General features: G+C 45.9%; 1 protein-coding gene across 3 annotated transcripts in view; it reads right to left on the bottom strand.

Annotated features, from left to right (window-relative positions):
- The window catches only part of IGF2BP2 (insulin like growth factor 2 mRNA binding protein 2), a gene marked incomplete at both ends in the record, with an annotated part of 89,488 nt that overhangs the window by 21,750 nt on the left and 47,372 nt on the right, over positions 1-20,366 (bottom strand). For 2 of the 3 annotated variants that reach the window (XM_080919565.1, XM_080919566.1), the window contains 3 exons: positions 818-881; positions 4,212-4,263; positions 5,750-5,798. In XM_080919565.1, coding sequence (XP_080775691.1) covers positions 818-881; positions 4,212-4,263; positions 5,750-5,798 — 165 coding nt within the window. Of the gene's footprint in view, positions 1-817; positions 899-4,204; positions 4,264-5,749; positions 5,799-20,366 lie in introns of all 3 variants that reach the window. The other variant, XM_080919564.1, reaches the window with a different exon arrangement.

The raw sequence follows: 20,366 nt of genomic DNA, 5'->3' as shown, positions 1-20,366 counted from the left end.
CAATGAGGCACTTCACTGACTTCCTACCAGAAGAACCTTCTTAGGCGTGGTGGTACAATCCCCCCTCAAAGGGAAAAAAAAGCCTCCCCCCCAAGAAACTTTTTTGCTATTGCTTAAAAAAACTTAATCCCAATCTATTAATAGTAAACTCAAAATTAATCATTATTGGAGCATCAAAGTCAGGAAGGAGAGTAGAGAGAGAGCCCAAGCTAGGCATGTGGGTAGAACACTCTCCCAGACAACCAAGGCCACTGTTGTCACAGAGATGGGTCCTCGTTTTAATATCACACATAGGAAAACTGTTTTAGTCTCCATGCAGCGAGTGTGACGAAGCTGCGCATTTCTCGTGGAGAACAGAGCATGCTCCGGGGAAAAGGGGCGGGCCCCAGCATTCCTCATGGAGAACAGAGCATGCTCCGGGGAAAAGGGGCGGGCCCCAGCATTCCTCATGGAGAACAGAGCATGCTCCGGGGAAAAGGGGCGGGCCCCATAAAGTTTGTCAAAGCAGAGCCTATAGAAGCACCAGCATAAAGCTGGTCCTCCCTTCCTGACACAGTTCCTGTCTTTGTTGATGACAGGGCTCAACACTGTTCAAGACAGTCTCTATACAGTCACCAACAGCCTGGTATTAACTCCCCCGGGTTGTTCTGACACACCTAAAGCAGCGAGAACCCCTTGGAATTGTACGAGCATGTCCGAGAGGTCACGGACTGGCTGGTACCCGTCTTCTCTGCAAAGGTTTCCAGATGCAGCATCCAAAGGAAACCAAAAACAAACCCAAATAAACCTGCAAGGAAATAAAACCAAGCACACTTACATCTTTGCCTCTTCTCTTGTCATATAGGTGACATTGACAACAGCAGTTTCTGTATCGGTGTTGACTAGAAAAAAGTAAAAACTGTATCATCATTTAAAAGTAGTTCTCATCCTTGGGGCCAAGGAAGGATGGGAACTTCCGAGGGAAAGGAAAGAAACACTGCACCGTCTTAGCTGTGGTTACACGCACTTCTGAGCCGACTCGTATGTATCTGTAGGATCTGTAAATCAAATGTATGGAACACCCAGTAATCAGCTGCATACATAATATGCTGCCCTCTACCTCACGTCCTCTGTAAGTACTTCTGAGTAAGCGTGTGCATGTGGATTATCCGTGTATTTATGTATTTTCACGTAACATTCATAGAACTGAAGTTAGCAAAAGGCATGGACTGCTTTGTCATTAGCCCCTTGGGAATATGCTGTATCCACTCGGTCATCCTAAGTGCTGCCACATCACCTCCACCATAAATGCCATTTGATCTTGTGTTCTTCTGAATTTACTTCTTTACACTAAAACTACAGAGGGAAAAAGGGTGGAAGCACATGACACCATGAAAATAAGAAAAAGTCATGATTCTTTGTGTTTCGTGTTTTCTAATTCTTCTTCTAGACCTACTTACTATTTTGTTAACTCAAAACACACAAAATGTTTCTTATATCCAGCTCTCTAGAGCTACAGAGAAAGCTGTGATATATATATATACACACACACACATAAAATGTGTATATGTATATGATATATATGCATATCATATATACAATAATAAAATAATTATATCTAGTAAAATATACCTGTGGCATGCAATATATATCTATATCCATCCATCCAACCATCCATCTATCCATCCAACCATCTGTCTAGTCTATCAGTCCATCCATCCATCCATCCATCTATCCACTGAGGCAGAAAAGTAAACCTGGGCTACATAGCTAAGCCCTATATATAAACACACATCCCTTTCATTTGAAGGGCTTGGCTGATAAAGGACTGCTTTAACCTAAATAAAAAATATGTCTTCACAAAAAAAAAAAAAAAAAAAAAAAAAAAAAGAATGACAATCAGATCTACTCTTCAGAATATGACATTAAGGAATTTAAAGTTAACAGCAGTAAAGATAATTCCAGGGAAGAAAAAGAAAACACAATAAAGTTGCCTTTCAAAGTAGCAATACTCAGGGCTGGAGAGACGGCTCAGTGCTTAAGAGGCTGCTCCTCTAGAGGATCTGGGTCCAATTCCCAGCACACACATGGCAGTTTACACCAAAGCACACACAGTATTCATTCTTAAACTTTAGGAGCAAGTTCCCACTTGCTACATCAATAAAAGATAAAGAAATATGATTCAGATTCTCAAATGAATTTGGCAACCCCCAAATGTTAAAAACTCTGGGATAAAAATATTTTGCCCAGTAATTTCAAGTCAGCTACGGCCTTGGTGGGAGAGGAGGGACAGACTGGAGGACAGGTGGGACATACAGTCATCGGCAGTAACTGAGCATTGATCTACATACCAGCAATCCTAGCCCTGGCACCTGCCCAGGAACACTCCGGTTGCTCTCTAAAGATGCTTACTTACTCAGGGATGCCCACACGGTGCAAAATGGGGCCTTGTGGTACATAACTGTCCCTACTCAGTATCAGACGGACTCCCGAAAAAGACATACTCTAGGAATCCTGGATTCTTAATTTCGCCCTCACTTGCTACTAATAGTCTTTGTTCTTCAGAGATGTTTGTCTTCTGATAGCCATGTGGTCCTTTGATTCTAGAGCAATCTGAGCTCTATTTAAATCATTTATTTCATCGTTCATTAAATTCATGTTCCTCAGACTCCACTGGTTGGTTTTGCTGGGGCAGAAATCACCCGAAAAGTGGGAGACAAAAGGACAGCTCAATAGTTTGCTCTGTGGCTTGAGGTGCTAGAAGCCAGGCTGTCTCCAGTGCACAGGCCCTGAAGGGTTGCATGCTGTCCCAGCCTTCTTGAGCACCTCAAGCCATCCTGAATTGATTTTCAGGTTTTAGCTGCTAATCTGTCTTCACCTCCCCAAACTGGGATTTCAGGCATGTGCCGCCACAGCCAGACCAACTCCTGAAGTTGTTTCCTAAGTTGTTTTAAGTTTGTACCTGTAAAGCCATCTTGCCTGCTCTCTCCACTAGAATGCCTTCCGTTCAGGAAGTGAAAACGTATTAGAAAACGTCTTTTCTTCTGAGTGCTTTCCTTTCAACTCTGAGAATGGGCAAGCGGCATTAAAAAACAGAGTTATGTTCTTAACACCCAAATAACTGCTGCTTCAAAACAAGTATGTTAACTGCCGAGACAGATTGGACCCTTGGTGAGACATCAGATTCTGTATGATCTTTTCCTGGGGACGTTAGGATCCCTTTACAATTGTCTACAAAATACATACACGTGTTTGCATTGAATGATGCAATCATTCAATAATACAGGAATGGGAGAAATTCTGGTCATTTTTATAAAAGGGGAAACTGAGTCAGCGAGGTTCTGTGGGTGAAGCTGAGCTCACAGGATCAAGGTCAAGGTAAAAATAATCTTTACGATACTTTGCTGTTTTCACTGTTAGGATCTTAGGCTCCACCTTTCTAGGATGCCTAAAGAGCTTCAGGTGCCTTTGGGTCCCGCTTAAAACATCAGTGCTTCAGGTTTACCGGAAGAGGAAGTATTTCCCGGAAGAGGAAGTATTTCTCGGCATATGCAGTGCTGTTCTTATGAATGTGGGTCTCAGATCTGAGTGCACACAAAACCACTTAGATTCTTCATGAGGAATGAGCCACTCCCCAACCTGAGTTTCCAGAAGTGTGTGGTGAACCCTAGAAACCTGCATCTTCATGAGCACCCCAGGAATCTCAGTGTGGAAGTGTACCTCATTGTAAACAGATGCTAGGTCGTATTCTCACTTCCTAGTGAGCTGCAGCTAGTTAAGGGGCAGCAGCATAAACTCAGCTACTCTCAGACGCAGCAAGCTTGCCCCAGCCCAACTGTGTTTGTCCAGTGCTTATACTCTCTGCAGGGTTAATAGGCCTGAATGCTAGGCGTGGTGGCCACGCCTCTAACCCCAGCATTTGGAGTCCAGAGGCAGATGGATGTCTCTGAGTTGAAAACCATTCTGGTCTATACAGAATTCAAGTCAGCCGGGGCTACAGAGAAACCCTGAAACGTTTCTTGAGTAACTAAACTGTACAGATATACGGAGTGAATGACCAACGGACAGCTGCCTCTGACAGAGGGACAAATACACTAGAGGAAGCACACTGCTGACGTGCTGGGACTTCCTACTTCTCCCCATGACCCCGACCTGTAAGAAACAACAGACCAGGTAGGTCCTCAAGGTTCAAGGGCTAATTTCACTCGGGGCTTAACTTCTTCACGTCTTACCTTGTTCCACGTTCTCCACCGTCCCATACTCGGCCAACAGTCCATCCAACACCTGTAAAGGTACAGGGAGAAAAGGTCATATAAAAACGACACTGGTCCCCTCTGCAAGCAGAACACGTTAATACAAGGGCACAGGAGTAATGTCATTAAGCCAGCACCTCAGGTCCTCCATAAAAAAAAAAAAAACGAACTCAGCGAATCTAAGGACTTTTTTTCCCTCCCCCCCCCCCTTTTCCTGACTGATTCCCAGCTGTCTGTTCTCTAAGGTGACACCACACAGTGTTGGAGTCTTGATGACCAGAACCAAGCCGCTGAAATGAGGAAGGGACAAAGCTCCTACCGCCCTAGGGGGTTAACAATTGTCCCTTCAGCTTTCCTCCAGGGAAACAGACCGTGTATGGTTCAAAATTCTCATAGTAAAAAAATTGTTCCCAAGGACGGAGAGATGGCAGTAAGGTCCCCAGTTCCTCCCTAACAGACACACAGCAGCTTACAACCTGTAACCAGAGTTCTGAGGGATCAAATGACCTCTTCTGGCCCCCTGTGCTCCTGCACAACTGCTGTGCACAGGGACCCACACTGGTACACACAAAAAGTAACAAATCTTTTTTAAAGGCTTATTCTTTTTTTATTGAGACAAGGTCTGGCTGTCAGTAGCTCTGGCTGCCCTGGAAATCTCTACGTAAACCAGGCTAGCCTCAGACTCAAGAGATCTGCCTGCCTCAGCCTCCTAAGTACTAGTCATACAGCATTTGCCTAGCTGTTTTGTATTTTAGAGTGGTGTGTGTGTGTACTCGAATGTGTGTGTGTGTGTGTGTGTGTGTGTGCGCGTGTGCATGTGTGCACACATGAAAACAAATGAGGACAGGTGCCTGCAAAGGCCAGAAGTATTGGATCTGGAGTTATAGGGAATTGTAAGCCACCTAATACGGCTGGAAATTGAACTTGAGTCCTCTGAAAAAATGGCTCAGGCTTATGACCAGCTTGGTCCTCTTCCTTCTCTCCTTCCTTCCTCCCCACCTCCCTCACTTCCCCCTCCCATTCTGTTTTGGTTTTCTGTAGGCAAGGGCAGTTTGTTCTTAATAGTAAGCCCACTCCTTAAAATTCTATTGTATTTTACATCAAGATAGCAATCTCAGAACTTTTAGTGATCTGAAAATATACCATAACTGTTAGTTGTAGCAACTAACAAAGACAAAACAACAGCAACAACAAAAGAACTTTGTTTCCACGGGCTTCCTGGTGCCTCACCCAATCATAATGAGAAAAGATAAAGATCCTTTCATCAAACCATGTGGTAAGAATCACAAAAGGCACACAGGTGGTCTCCTGGCTGATGTGCTGGTACTTGATAGTTGGATACCTAAGGGAGCCGACAGTGAGGGGTCAGAATGCCCTGGGCCAAAGAGGGACAGATAGACAGACCTCTAAGTCACTTTATGTGCCCTCTGACTGGAGAGAAAAGGCAGGAAGCCCTACGGCCTTTAATCTAAAGCACAAGGAAGCTGAATCAAGGAGGCACACGTGCCCAGGCTTACCTCCCACTGCAGGTGAGGTGGGATGTTTCGAATCTGGATTTTCCTGCTTCTGCAAAGACAAGAGCAGTCTAGAACCTTGTTTTCCACATGCTCAGACGTCAGCAAATATCAAAATCAGAAGTAAGATCATAGTCAAGTTCTCTGTCCAACTGTATCTACCAAAGCATATACAGACATTCCTATGGTAAATAGTAGCCCCGTGTATCCACCAAGCCATACAGAGACCATTCCTCCTGTAGATAGTTGGCACTATGTTTTACGGATTCCAATTACCTTGGGAGGAAAAAAGAATCCAGAAATAGTAACAAGTTAAAGAAACTGCAATTTAAATGCAGCCTTACATTTCCAGTTTCCTACCAAAGTCGTCAAAGTTAAACCATCATATATGATTCTACGATCATTCTTTCAAAATATACACGCTTGCGACTGGTCCTGTCCCTAGGCTCAAGCTCACCTGGTAAAGCCACAAATGCTATGGATTTAAATTAAACAAATAAATTAACTGCTTTAATTTTCATTTAAAATGTTATTTCTGGAAGGTAATTTTTCATAATTTAGTACTGAAACATAATTTAAAAAAAAATCTCCCACCTCCCAATCCTCAAGGAAACCAACACTTGTTTCTGCACAACCCCCAGGTCCACGCAAACGCTTACGTCTCTTACAAATATACCTGCACGCTTGCCACACTGCCCATAGCTCCATGCTTTGCTAACAGCAGCACACTGACAATCTTCCCATCTTCGACAGAAAGCTCCCTACCACACAAATGGACCGGAATGGACCGGCACTTACTCCACCCAGCCATTTCCCTTAGCACAGCCATCTGGACTTTCACTACATTTCTTTCTTTAGATGCTCTTATTAGGACATCTGCTAGTGTAATGACTCTGAATGATTCGGGTGTCTGCTGTTTGTTAATGTAAGCATTAAAATTACATAGGGGGAAAAAAAAAACCCAAAAAGACAAAAAACCCAAGTCAGGCGTGGTGATCCAGGTTTCTTACACTAACAGGAGGCAGAAGGATCGTAAGTTCAAGGCCAGCCTGTGAAGCAAGCAAGCATGGTTTTTTATTTCTACTTTCTGAGATGTTAAACTCTGAGAAGAAGGTCCACCCGTGTGCAGATATGCACTCATTTGGGGGAACACTGGAGAACAGATGTGTTCCCAGTGGACCCCCATTCCTTTCCCCTTCTTCCTTGTGCCAGTATTACCAAATAGTGGCTGCACACAGTCACGTGCTCCCCCCATGGCTTCAACCAGACAAGGCCCCAGGAAAATGCTGTAATTTAAGCAGAGAGGAGAAACAGAGAAGAACAGAATAGCAAAACCAGTGACGTGGGGTCTCCTTCCCTCCATGGATGGCAGGTGTGAGAAAGTACTTCTAGAAGTTCTGCCCCTCAGACGCCAGTAGCTTTGAGCCTCTGGACATGGATAGATCTTCTTCCCAGGCTTTACCATGGTCAGAAGATAGGTCATTTGCTGGCCAGGAGCCCTTCAGACTACTAGGTAAACCAGGTTGGCTGGGGTGAGGTCACATGTGTGAACAGTTATGTAATAAATGAAGGGTGTTTGAGACACGGATTCTCTATGTAGCCCTGGCTATCCTAAATCTCTCTTTGTAGACAAGGTTGGCCTCAAACTCAACCGAGGTCCACTTGCCTCTGCCTCGAGTGCTGGGATTAAAGGCCCTTACCACTAGGCCAGGCTGTTGTGTAATTTTTATAGTGTGAATGTGCTTTGTTAACGTCTCTGTCTGGCAAGGATGTAGAATTTCATGTCTCAAGTCAGGATAGAAAAAGAAGCAAAAGACTGAAGAGCTACTTTGTGTCTCTGTGCTGGGAAGGCTGGTGTCTCACACTCTTCAGCCACAGGTTTTAATAAAGACCTATGTCTAGGTGGCTAAACAGAAATTCACTACATAAGATGTCACCAAACTCATTCGTAGAAAAAAAAACATCAAATTTTTCAAGAAAATGGAATGTTTCTAAAAGAAGTTATTTTCAAATATAAATATTGACTCTAACTGATCAACAATATAGCCCAGAGAAAAACTCATTCATGAGCTCAAAGATACTTGAACAAATATAGCTACTGCACACCTGCCCCCCACAGATGAGCAAGAACACAGCTAGAACATTCAGGAACACACAGGCATAAAACAGAGAAAGTACATATCGTGTGCGAATGCAGGGAACACTCCAAGGCGTGTTGTTACAGAAACCAACTACTAGTGAAGTCGATCTGGTTTTGTAAGTTAATTATTTATAATTATATGCACGTGTGTATGTGGTTGGGGGGGGGGGGGGTATGTACACTATGTCTGGGTGCCCACGAAGGTGCTGTGTACTTCTCCAGTGAGGCAAGTCATAGGGTCAGAGTTAAACATGAGCAGCTCAGCTTCTTTCTTTAAATCCATGGGCATGGACCTTGCTTTAAAGGCTCAGTGTAGGACTTAGCAAGCTCCCCTTTTTTAGCTTGGTATTTTTGAGACAGGATCTCAGTGCATGGCCTTGAACTCATGATCATCTGTTTCAGCCTCTTGAGTGCAAGGATCACAGGTGTACCTCCATGCTCACTGTGGTGGTCTGAATACGCTTGGCCCAGAGTCACACTATTTGGAGGTGTGGCCTTGTTGGAGGAGGTACAGTTTTGTTGAAGAAAGTGTGTCACTGTAGGGGTCTGCTTTGAGAGACTTTCCTCCCATCTGCCTAGAAATCAGTCTCTTGTTTGCCTTGGGGGGGAGGTGATATAGAACTCTCAACTCCTCCTACACCAAGCGTGCCTGGACAACGCCATACCCCTGCCTTGATGATAATGGACTGAACCTGTAAGCCAGCCCCAATTAAATGTTGTCCTTATAAGAGTTGCCTTAGTCATGGTGCCTGTTCAGAGTAAAACCCTAAGACACCAAGAAAACAGAGAATGACTTCCCAGATTGGCTGGGTTCCTGCCTGCCTGTTTTTAAAGCAAACAAGTATCTGTGAGCATGAGGTGGTGGCTGTCACCCTCACTGCCACATGTCTAGAACTGAGGTCTCCCGGCTGTCTCTGCCTGGCTTCCCTTCTTCCCGGTGCTTCTTGCTCATCTCCAGGCACTTTCTAAAGCACAGATATATACCAGGGACCCCATTCTCTTTGATTAGCCATTCCCTGTGTTTAACTTTTTAAATTTTAATATTGCCAAGGCCATGCAACTCCCTCTCTCTCTTGTCTCTTATTACCCTTCTGCCCTTGTTTCTGCAATGTTTGCCAAGTCTTAAATGGGTTGTATCTAGAGCTGGGCTTTCCACTGGCCTTAGCATGTTAAGTCTTGAGTCTCTGCATTGACTTCTGTTTGCTAAGAAGAGGCTTCTCTGATTAGTGCTGAGAGTCTTTGTCGTGGTTTGAATGAAAATGGCCCCCACAGGCTCACAGGAAGTGACACTATTAGGAGGTGTGGCCTTATTGGAGGAAGTGTGTCACTGGGGTTGGGCTTTCAAACTCTCAGCCCATGACCAATGTTGCTGTCTCTTCCTGCTACCTGCCAATCCAGATATAGAACTCCCAGCTTCCTCTCCTGCACCACATCTACCAATGTGCTGTTATGCTTTCCTCCCTGACAATAATAAACTAAACCCCTGAAACTGTAAACCAGCCCTAATGAAACGTTTTCCTTATTAAGAGTTGCCATGGTTATGGTGTCCCTTCACTGTAATAATAGAAGCCCTAATAATCTTCCTTTATTTTTTTGAGATGCTGTAGCCCAGGGTGGCTTTGAACTTGCAGCAATCTCCTGCCTCACCTCCCGAAGAGCTGGGATTAGAGGTACCACCCACACACTGTCTTTCCCTGCTCTATTGTGAAGAGGACACCTCCTAATTATTCTAACCCTTTCACAACAGTGCCACTCCATGGTGACTATGAATCCAAATGTATGAGCCTATGGCTCCCACCCACTCCCATTCAAACTACCACACATCTATAGTTTATTATTCTGTGTATATGTTTACAGATATATGTGGATGTACACGTATGTTTGTGTGTGTGAAGAGGAACCTTCATGCTCTTAAATGCTATCCATCTTGTTTTTGAGACAGTGATTCTCACTGGTCCAGGGCTCACTAAGCAGGCTAGGTAGGTGGGCTGGCCAGCAAGCCTGTGGGAATCCAGCCACTGTCTTTTTCTGCCCAGAAGGAGGATTACAAACACACACCACCATGCCCAGGCTCTTCCAGAGGGGCTCTGGGGTCCTGATGCTTGCGAAGCTGACTAGTACCAATCCTACACCTGTAGTTCAGGTGGCAGACGGATCATCCTGCCCACAGCTTTGCTCTGAGAGCAGCAGTGAGACCTTCCCCTCTTTTGTTTTAACTGAAAGCAGAGCAGGGCTCTAAGTCAGCAAACGGTGCCCGTAATAAAACTACAGTCACTTTCCCCACGGCCTTAAAACGCAGGGACTTAGAACTCAAATACAAGTCAGCTGTTTGCAGTAGGAAAGGGCAGGAGGGCCAATTCCATACCAGGACAAGGGGAGTACAGTCCTGGATTATTAGACGGCTGACTCGCATCCTGCTCCATTGTAATCACAGCACCTCTGTAGATTCCCTCGTAAACCACTGCAAACCAAAATACGCATGAGCCCAATGCAGCTTCCAGCACACTGGTGTCTCAGTGTCTTCTCCTTGAATGCCATCATCTCTGATCTCTAGGTTTCCAAAACTGATAAAAGTTGCAACTGAGTGAATTTCAGATGAAATAAACATTGGTTGCAGATACCAAGAACTGGAAAAATTACTTTCTCATAATAGAATTTGTTAAAATCTTTGACCATGCTGGGCTGGCTATTTCAGAAGAGAGTCAGTTAACATGATTTGGAGAAACCTAGCTCATTACATCCCAGGTTCCATTTTAAACCTAGGCTCAGGGACCCCAGGGAAACTGTAGACATACAGAGAAGCAAAGGAAGCCAAGAACATCCCATGGATTCGATGAGAAATTCTACCTAACTAGGTCCCATTTGTTTCTGTAGCAACTCTGAGATCCATCAGATGGCATGGGATCCTCGTCTTGGGGGGAAATTAAGAGCAGGGCAGGTGTATCAGCTGACTGCAGGACTCGGGCAAGCTCACCTGCTCCAGTCACATAGGCAGGTCCTGCATATCTCACAAACTCAGCACAGTTGATCATTACTTATCTGTTTCCTACTCGGTTTAGATAATTCTCTTTAAAACTTCTGTGATCATCTGACGTATTCCAGAGACAAGAACCCTGACAAGAGCCAAGTCTCAGTCTGAACCTCCAACACACACGTTCCTACATGGTGAGCAGGAGCATGTCACGGATGAATCATACAATGACTTCGTTAGATACTGCAGTGATCCCTTGCAGAGCACTGTCCGTGGGACAACTGCAGTTACGAATGCCACAGTGACCCCACCTTGCTCTATAGACAAATATTCACAAAGCTATATGGTCCCAGTAATTTACAACTTACATTCCCATCTCCGTGTCACACAGAGCTCCTGAAAGCCATGACTGGATGGAACAACACAGAAAGCAGGCCTGTCTTGTCTACTTGGTCTATCTAACAGCACTGTGGACTGGGAGGCCGGTAGGCATACAGTTGGGGGAGGGGGGGTAGCCGTCAGCCTTTGTAAGAGCACCCCTCTAAACCATTACCTTGAGGATCAGGATTTCAACATAGGCCCTTGATCAAGGTGGGCACAGTCTTGAACTAACTATGTTGCCCAAGCTTGGCTCAAAGTCATGATCCTCCTGCCTCAGTTTCCTTAGTGCTGGGATTACAGGTGTGTACCATCCACATCATGTGAGATGAAGTTTCCACTTAACAAAATTCATTTCTAGAAAAGTGATTGGCTACCTTTATGTGGGCCCCGACTGAAAATCTGCAATTAAGACCAACCAGGATACAAACAAGTATTTACACACAGCAGTCGGTTCAGATAAGTAACGTGGAGAACCAACGGTCTAATCTGAGTGCCGCCTGTGGCACCTGGACATGCTCACCCAGACACCAGGAACCATGCGTTCTCAGCATCCGTCCCAGGGATTTCTCTCAGCCGTCCGTGGATCTGGCCTGTGCCTGCTCTGTAATCTTTTCACCTTCCTTCAGCCCAGAAGGCAGGAAGGAGCACAGCAGTGTTTAGCTGCCAGCAGCCACAGGAGCATCTGCTGCCAACACATGACACTCCATTTTGTTGATGACAGTGGCTACTTTAAACAAGCCACTTTCTCCCTCTCCACATTATAAACAACAAGCCAACACCATTTTACTCCCCAAAGAAAGAAACTATGCCTCAGTCTTCACAGCAGTCATGATGATGAATATGACATTAAATTCCCGATGAATCTCACCAGCCAATCAGATCATGTCTAGTTAAGAGGTTCCATCACCACACTGAGGGCTGGCATCCTGAACAATCTGATCACCAGTTTTCCTACCGGAGGCTAACAGCACTGTGGCTGATTTTGCAGAACAGATGATCTTTTGAGTTTTAACTAAAGGTGTTGCCAAAGGATGTGACAAACACCGCTAAGTATTTACTAGAAACCAGTCCTTTCAGGTTGCCCAACGGGTAGCCTGTGAGCTACATGCAAATCAGTATAATATCCTTATGATGAAATGGAATCTACCAAGGGCCAAAGGCCACCCAGGGAAGGCTGGGGTGAGCCTGTGATGAACGTTGGTGGCCATCTTTGCTGTGGCATGGCCATGTGGAGGAAGCACTCAGCTCCTGAGTTTCCCTGTCACACAAGGGAGAGATCTGGGGAAAGACCAGCAAAAACCTAGGGTACATCTGCAGTGTGATCCAGAAGAACAGGAAGGAGAAAGTTTTAATGGCTTTTTATCATAATGCTAGGTGAGCCAAAAAGTGGTTTCTTACAGAGGGAGAGAAGGAGGGGCAGCCACCTGTGACGGCAGCTCTCTGCGGGTCGGGATCTTTCTCCCTTGGTTCCAGAAAGCTACGATTGGCCTTGGCCACAGAGAAAATGCAAGACTAGTCTATTATCAAGACAACAGGTGAAAGAATAAGCAAGCGACACATCTGGAAGGACAGGAGGAGATGCCAATCAAAGACCCTCTCTGGCACCTCAGAAGCTGCTGTGGTTTGGGAGGGCTCCAAGGATCTCCTGTGATTGGTCCACAGGGTGGAGGCAGGTCACATACTTGTATGGGGGCAAGGGAACCTTTGGAAAGTAAGGACAAGCAGAAAGTCCTTGGGTAACTGGGGATGTGAAGCATTTCCTTGTGACGACTCTGGCAGCTCCTTCCTTTACTGCTTTGCCATCATGGTTGGTGGTGCAACCCCTCCGATAACCTGCACACACGCCCAAGTTCTCACCAGAACCCAGCTGCGAGACTCAAATCTGCGGTAAGCAACCTTTACTCTTTACAAACTCAGCTACTTCCTGGTATCTGTCACGGCTATGAAAAGATAATATACAGCACCTGATTTTTTTTAAAAAATTAGCTTCTAGAGCCCAAGTTACACAACTTGAACACAGAAAACTAAGAAACAGGGGACTAGGGACACAGCTCTACAGCCAACAGATTGCCTGTTGATCAAGGCCTTGAAAATTTTCCCCAAAACTTGTTTTCTCCAAATTTCAAATATATCTACTGCATTTAAACAAAGAAATATTAATTAGGGGCAACTTCCTTGATAAAAATGTGGTTTATAACCAATTCGGAGGATTTTGTGAAGGATGCCCCCCTCCCCCCTGCCCCCTCCCCAGTGGCACTGAAGAGGTGCCAGGTCTTCACCTCCGCCCTCCCAAACTGTTTGCAGCTATTCACCAAGGCTGCACGGAGATCGCCAACAGGGCAGTCTAGCAGGGTCTAACCTCATTTGTTGCTATACCCTGAATTTCCTCTTCTGGAATAAGAATGTCTACTCTGTGTGTGGGGGTGTGGATGTCAACCTTTCGAAGGAAAAAAGTGGGACGGAGAGAGCAAGGTACACACAGGCTCCGGAGACTCAAAGAACCCTAAGATGGCTCCTGGCTCCCGGAACAGCAAAAAGGAACCGAGGCCAGGGTAGTGGCTGCTTCCCTCATCTTCACAGATGTGTACCCTGATGCTGGTCTCTGGAGTCTGATCCCAAAGATTCCTCACCTGACTCTGTTACCTCCTACCCCCGTCCCCGGTGGGTACCAATCGGTGACGTGCACTCACTGCTTTTGACTTGACTGTAGACTCAGCCGCTTCAAACCTGGCTTCCCCACTATGAGAGACTCTACTCTGGAACTGTCGGAATAAATCCTTTATCCCAGAGTATTTCATCGCAGCAAATTTGGGGGGGGGGGGGCTAAGACACCATCCGAAACATGTTGGGACTACATGATGCCTACACCATCTCTGGAGAGCCCTGCATGACTAAGAGGTGACTAATGATTTTTGGCTGAAACCTTAGAAACAAATGAGCCCATGCTAAGAGAACTCAGCCTCCAGGTGCCAAATTCAGTGCCACAGCGAGTGAGAGGGAGCAGACAGGGCTGCTCCAAAGAGGCAGAATACTCCAAGTCCCAACCAGCTTTTGGAAAGATGTGATAGAAGAGGCAAAGGACTGGATAAAAAGGAGAGGAGGCAAGGAAGGGATCCAAGGTTAAAGGAGAACCTCTTTGACCTATGAAAGTTGCGAAAGATTCTCTGAATCTCCTTCAAAGTGATATGGACAAGGTGAAGTGTAGGCTCTGACCAGAGGAACCACAGAATTCCAGAAAATGAGGGGTGGTCTACGAGCAGCAGGCAAGAGCACTTGGGAGGCACGAGGCTAAGCAGGAGGTGGGCGTGCATTGCTAGGCCTGCTTCTCCGTGGTGGGCAGACTCAGCATGGACCACTGGGCTGGACTGTGTCTCTGGGCCTCAGAGACGGCGTAGCAATCAACTTGCCCAGAAGCAGACTCATCAGAGAAGAGGCTCTGAGGCCCCAGCAAGAGTGGAAGGAAAGAAGTTACAGTTTTACAAAACTGGTAGAAGTTCCCGGAAAAAGAGCATTAACATTTCTGTTTACTTTTTTCTTTTCTTTTAAAAAGATTTATTTTATTTCATTTTGTGTGTGTGTGTGTGTGTGTATGTGTGTGTGTGTGTGTGTGTGTGTGTATTGTGAGCCACCATGTGGTTGCTGGGATTTGAACTCAGGATTAGGACCTTTGGAAGAGTAGTCAGTGCTCTTAACCACTGAGTCATCTCTCCAACTCCTTACTTTTTTTCTTAAACACTGTTTTCAATAAAGAACAGCAAGGATGAAGAAAAGGCTTTTATAAATGAAGAGATGAGGTTTAAGAAAATAAAGTTGGTATAGGAAGGCAGTAGACATCTGGCTGTCCACCGTAGACTATTTGGTTTAACACTTACAATACGCTCAGAAAATTCTGACAGTCCCACTTCAAACAGAGCAAATGCAAGCTTTATGAGGGCGCATCTGTGCTGCCAAGGTTAGTTAGTCCATGCCAGAACAAGCCTGCTTTCAGCAACCATGGGCTGGACAGGTCAACCTGTTAAAAACAACCTCTAAACAGTTCAACATGGTCAAGTGTTAACTCATGATCTTTGTGGTTATGCACCAATGGCTATATCCTACAACCAGAGACTATGGAGAGTCACACACACACACACACACACACACACACACACACACACACACACATTCTCACAGACTCACACACACTCACACACACACACATTCTCACACAGACTCTCTCTCTCTCTCTCTCTCTCTCTCTCTCTCACACACACACACACACACACACACAACCATGAAAGGACCACCCTACTGTGTGGTTCCTGGTACCACCCTTGTCCCAGGAGAGCCTGTCTCAACACTCCCATGCTACTATCCACATCTTCCCTGCTCCACAGTGTCATGATCTTAAATTTATTCACATGGAGTCACCCTAGTGGCACAGATGTGTAGTCTCAGCTACTCAGGAAACTGAGGCAAAAGGATCGTAAATTTAAGTCCTTCCTGAGCTTCAGAGTTGAGTTCAAGGCCAGGCTACAATTTAGTGAGACTATGCATGACAAGGAAGAGAGCTGGGGATGGGTCCATGTAGAGTGCCTGTCTAGCAGATGTGAGGCTCTGGGTTCAATTTCTTTACACTGAGAAGGAAAGGGTTAGTAAGTGGGTTAGTTAGTTGTTCCCATGACTTCAGACTACACCAAAATGAACCTTTAAAAAAACTACCACTTGGGAGCTGGAGGGCAGGCCCAGGTGTCCTTTCAGAGGGCCCAAGGACATTTCTCAGGGACTCAAAACCACCTATAAGTCCAGTTCCAAAGGATCTGATGCCCTCTTCTGACCTCCCCTGATACTGCACACTTGTGGTACATAGTCATTCATGTGAGCAGGACATGTGTACACATGAAATAAATCTAAAGAGAAATGGAGGCTGGAGAGATGGCTCAGTGGTTGAGAGCACTGACTGCTCTTCCAGTGGTCCAGAGTTCAAATCCCAGCAACCACATGGTGGCTCACAACCATCTGTAATGGGATCTGATGCCCTCTTCTGGTGCGTCTGAAGATAGCTAAGTATACTCACATATATAACAAATAAAAAATAAATTAATCTTAAAAAAAGAGAGAGAGAGAGAGAAACTACTACTATTCATCAGCTTGGGTGCTGAGACATTCTGAAAGAGCTGACATTCTTTCTGGGACGATGACCTGTCTCAATGGCCACATGGTGGAAGCAGAGAGAGGACCCTCCAGGCTGTTCTCTGACCCCCATACAAGGGCTCCCCACAGATGGAGAATGGGTGTCATGAGGTGTTCATCACACGCCTCAGCTTGCTCCGGATTCCTCCTCACGCACTGCCCCGCACCACGATGCTGTCTTCCTGCTGCTCGTCTCTCCTACCGCATCTGTCTCTGCTGCTCTCTCGAATTGACTGAGGAACCTGGGAAGGCCGCAGCGAAGCGTCTCAGGTCTGTGGGAAACTGATATTGCTTCTTTATCCCTACAGGGTGACAGCCTTAGACCTCACCCAGCCTCACCCCTTGAGTTTACTGCAGACACAACGAACAATGGCAGGGAACGGAAATGCCCTACCTTCCCAACCTCTGTATGCTTCGGGGAAACTGAGGCCCAACAACAAAGGGGAAAGAAGCTAAGGAACAGTTAAAAGAGAAATGTCAGTGCATACTTAATCCCACCTACATAACACACTGTGGACCAAGGCAGAGCCTGGATTGTTGGTCGGTGTGTTGCTCAGAATTAACAGATACTGAATCTGACCAAAATGCATGAAATAAACATAAACATCTACTCCTTAAAAACATACAGTAATGTAGAAAAATAAAAGGGCCAAGAGACTTTGAAGAGATGGAACGGAACAGGAAAGGAAAAGCGTACCAACTTGGTGATAAGTAGATAACACGTCCATATTGCAATTTAAGAATTTGTTCAGTTACTTAGAAAGGATTCCGGAATTCAAGCCATCACTAGGACTCTAGGACTATCTGACACTCTTAACATCTTTGTCACAAGGGGGCGCAACTTGCCTTACAGATTCTGCTGTCCCTCGGAAGGCTGCTGACCTTTGTCGGTGTCTCTCTCTGGGCCTGGGCATCGCAGCAGGAACCAGCATCTGCTGGTGTGCTGGTTAAATGCCTTCACTCAATCTGTCTTAGGAAATTCTACCAATAGCCGAGTGGGACAAAAAGTACCAACTCCTTCCAGCCGGGATCACACAGTAAACCCTACCTTAAAAAATCAAAGTAACCGCTCCTTTTAGAAGGAGGAAGAAGGAAAAGATTGATCTGCCCAAGGCCAGAGGGACCGAGTTCTCTGGGGTTTTATGACATTTCTCTTTGTTGTCACATGTATGTTTATTCTGAAGCCAAGACCTTGGTCAGGAAATAAGAGCTTGATTCCAGGGCTCCTCTCAGACTCAGCAGGTACTGGGTTAAAGAAGCTGAAGACCCACAGTCGTTAAACACTCAACCTCGCTTCCAGCTGCTAAGTCTCAGAAACCCACCTCATCCCCTCAGCAGGTACTGGGTTAAAGAAGCTGAAGACCCACAGTCGTTAAACACTCAACCTCGCTTCCAGCTGCTAAGTCTCAGAAACCCACCTCATCCCCGGTCCTACCTCCAAGGTCATCACCACACACGCCAAACTAGTCCCGAAACTGACGCTCATAAAGTGAGTGCATAAGGAAGCACTAGAGGCAAGCAGTGTGGGAACAGATTCGTGTAAACCACGTGCACACACTTTCTTCACTCTGCTGATGGCACTGCCCACTCCAGTGAGACTCCTGAAGGGTAGCCGGCTTGCTCCCACTCAGGATTTTTATAAAGTATTTTGCCCCCACACCTGGTCGGATCCAGAACAGTCCTCATTAGGACTGGTGTGCCAGCTAAGCTTCCCAGAGTGACGGTGGCTCCCGATGGTCCCCCCCGCCCCCCAACAGGCACCACATCCCCTCACGTTTCTGCTGAGGTGAAGGGACCCTCCCTGGCCTGACTGCCGCTAAGCACAGACTACCCCAAGGCTACCTTGTAGTTGTCCAGGCAGGAATAAAGGTATCCTACGAGACACTTCTGCCCTGTCCCTGGCTATAAGACTGTTTTTACAATGGACCCCAAGACATCTGGTTTCCCAGGAGTCTCATGCTAGGAAATAAAAAGGCTGGGACTCTGGTTCAAGCCAAGGGGTGAGCTGACTTCGGTGCCCTAACCACAGGGATGGGGTGGGCCACACCTCTAGTAGGAGGGACTAGTTATCCATGACCCCCCCCCCTTCTATTTAAAGTTATATTGCCTGTCCCGACAGGGAGAGGGCCTGAGGGAGAGGTTCTCTCTGGCTCTTTGTTCTTCCTCCTAACGTGGCCACACTGAAGTAAACCTCTTTCTCTAATTTCCATAATTATTTAATTGGCCTACTGAGCTTAACAAGGTTGCCAGAGCTCTGATCCTGCATACTCCTTGCAATGGACAGTGAGTGTGTTTGGCAGCTTTACCTAAGCTTTTATGTGATGCCTGCTTCATCTCTGGTGTCTGTCCCCTGCTGGGACAGTATGTACAAAACTGTTCCACATCCACGCAGGGACAATTCAGAGGTAACTGAACTGCGTAAGCAACCCACTGTTTCACTTTACCCAGCGTGGCTGTTCGTCACCACACTCCTATCTTGTTTATAATGTGAGAGTCCCAGCAGGGGGCACCCCGAGACCCCCAAATGCTCATGACATTCTCTGTGACATCCGGCTGAGTCAGCCTGGCTTCCCCCCAACTGCAACAAGACTCCACCCCCTGACCCTGATATGCAAAACAGTGTAGTAAGAAGTGGGTGTCAAATCCACGCTAGGAAGGGCAGGCATGACCTCAGCCTTCAAAATTAGAGCTGGAAGAGCCCTCAGCAGCTCAGAGCGGCTCCTACACAGGAGCTTGTGCACTTTCTTTAGGACCCTAATTTTTCATGCTAATAAATTTCACCATAAAAATAAGATATTTTTACACTGAACATTGTTTTTTCCTTTAGGGTTTTTAAAAAACTAATTTTAGGAGCCAAATTTTTTTTTGTTTGCTCGGTTGTTAAGAGCACTGGCTGCCTCTTACAGAGGACCTGGGTTCAGTTCCCAGCACCCACATGGCAGCCCACAGCAATCGGTAAATCCAGGGCCAAGGGACCCAATGCCGTTTTCTGACTTCTGCCAGTAGTCAGCAAAACTCTCAGGCATACATGTTTTTTTTTTTTTGTTTGTTTGTTTTGTTTTTGTTTTTGAATTAGAAGTTTAGGTCAGTGTGTGAAGCCATGGGTTTTGTTACAGTGTTTCTAAGCACCGAATTCACTTTTATCTCCTGCCTCAATGAGTCTAACTATGTGCTGTTTGTTACCCACATTCGTCTTAGGGGCCACTATACATCTGTCGGCGCCCTTTGGCCAGGCTGCACTAGTCAGGTCCTTTGTCTTTACTATGCCCCTCCTTCCAACAGTGCTGGCTCCTCTTTGAATTCCTTCCTGTCAACATTTTTCTGTAACCAATGCATTCCTTCAACCTGAAGAAACACTCTAGGTAGTTTTGTTTCTCAAGAGTTCGGGAGTCCAAGGGTAGCTCAGCTCCGAGATCAACTCCAGGCGTTGACATAAAGGTTGACATATACAACACTGTGCATAAACATGTGTAATTAGACAAAAATACAGATACACTAAATTATAACAGCTGTCAAGTAGGGGTTTCCACGGTCCCAATGAAGAGGAAGTATTCCAGAGACTACTCTGTAGCCTGTCCCTCCCTGCTTCCATCGAAACAAGAGAGCCAAGAATAAGATTCCTGGGAATCCTGTTTACTGGGAGGGAGAGGTCTTCGTTTGGGGGGAGGGGGAGGATAAAAGGCAGTAACTACCCAGCATAAGAAATGGGAGAAGGCAGAAGGAGGAAGCTGTGCTGCGCACCTGCAGGCTCACCTCTTTGTTTTTAAGAGATGGGATCATAGTTTCCATCTTTGCATCAAAGACAGGATATACTATGCTTTCATCCAGCAAAACGTTTTAAAAATCTACTTCTTAATAAAGTAAACCTTGTTTACTGAGACACCTGCGCTCAGCACCCTCAGCATGTATCTCCACAGGCTTAAAGGGAAGACAATCTTCTCTCACCTTTTCCCATG

Source organism: Micromys minutus, assembly GCF_963924665.1.
Source record: "Micromys minutus genome assembly, chromosome: 7".
NCBI classification, from domain to species: Eukaryota; Metazoa; Chordata; class Mammalia; order Rodentia; family Muridae; genus Micromys; species Micromys minutus.
Note: the sequence above shows the minus strand (reverse complement) of the source record. Positions and strands in the feature narration are given on the sequence as shown.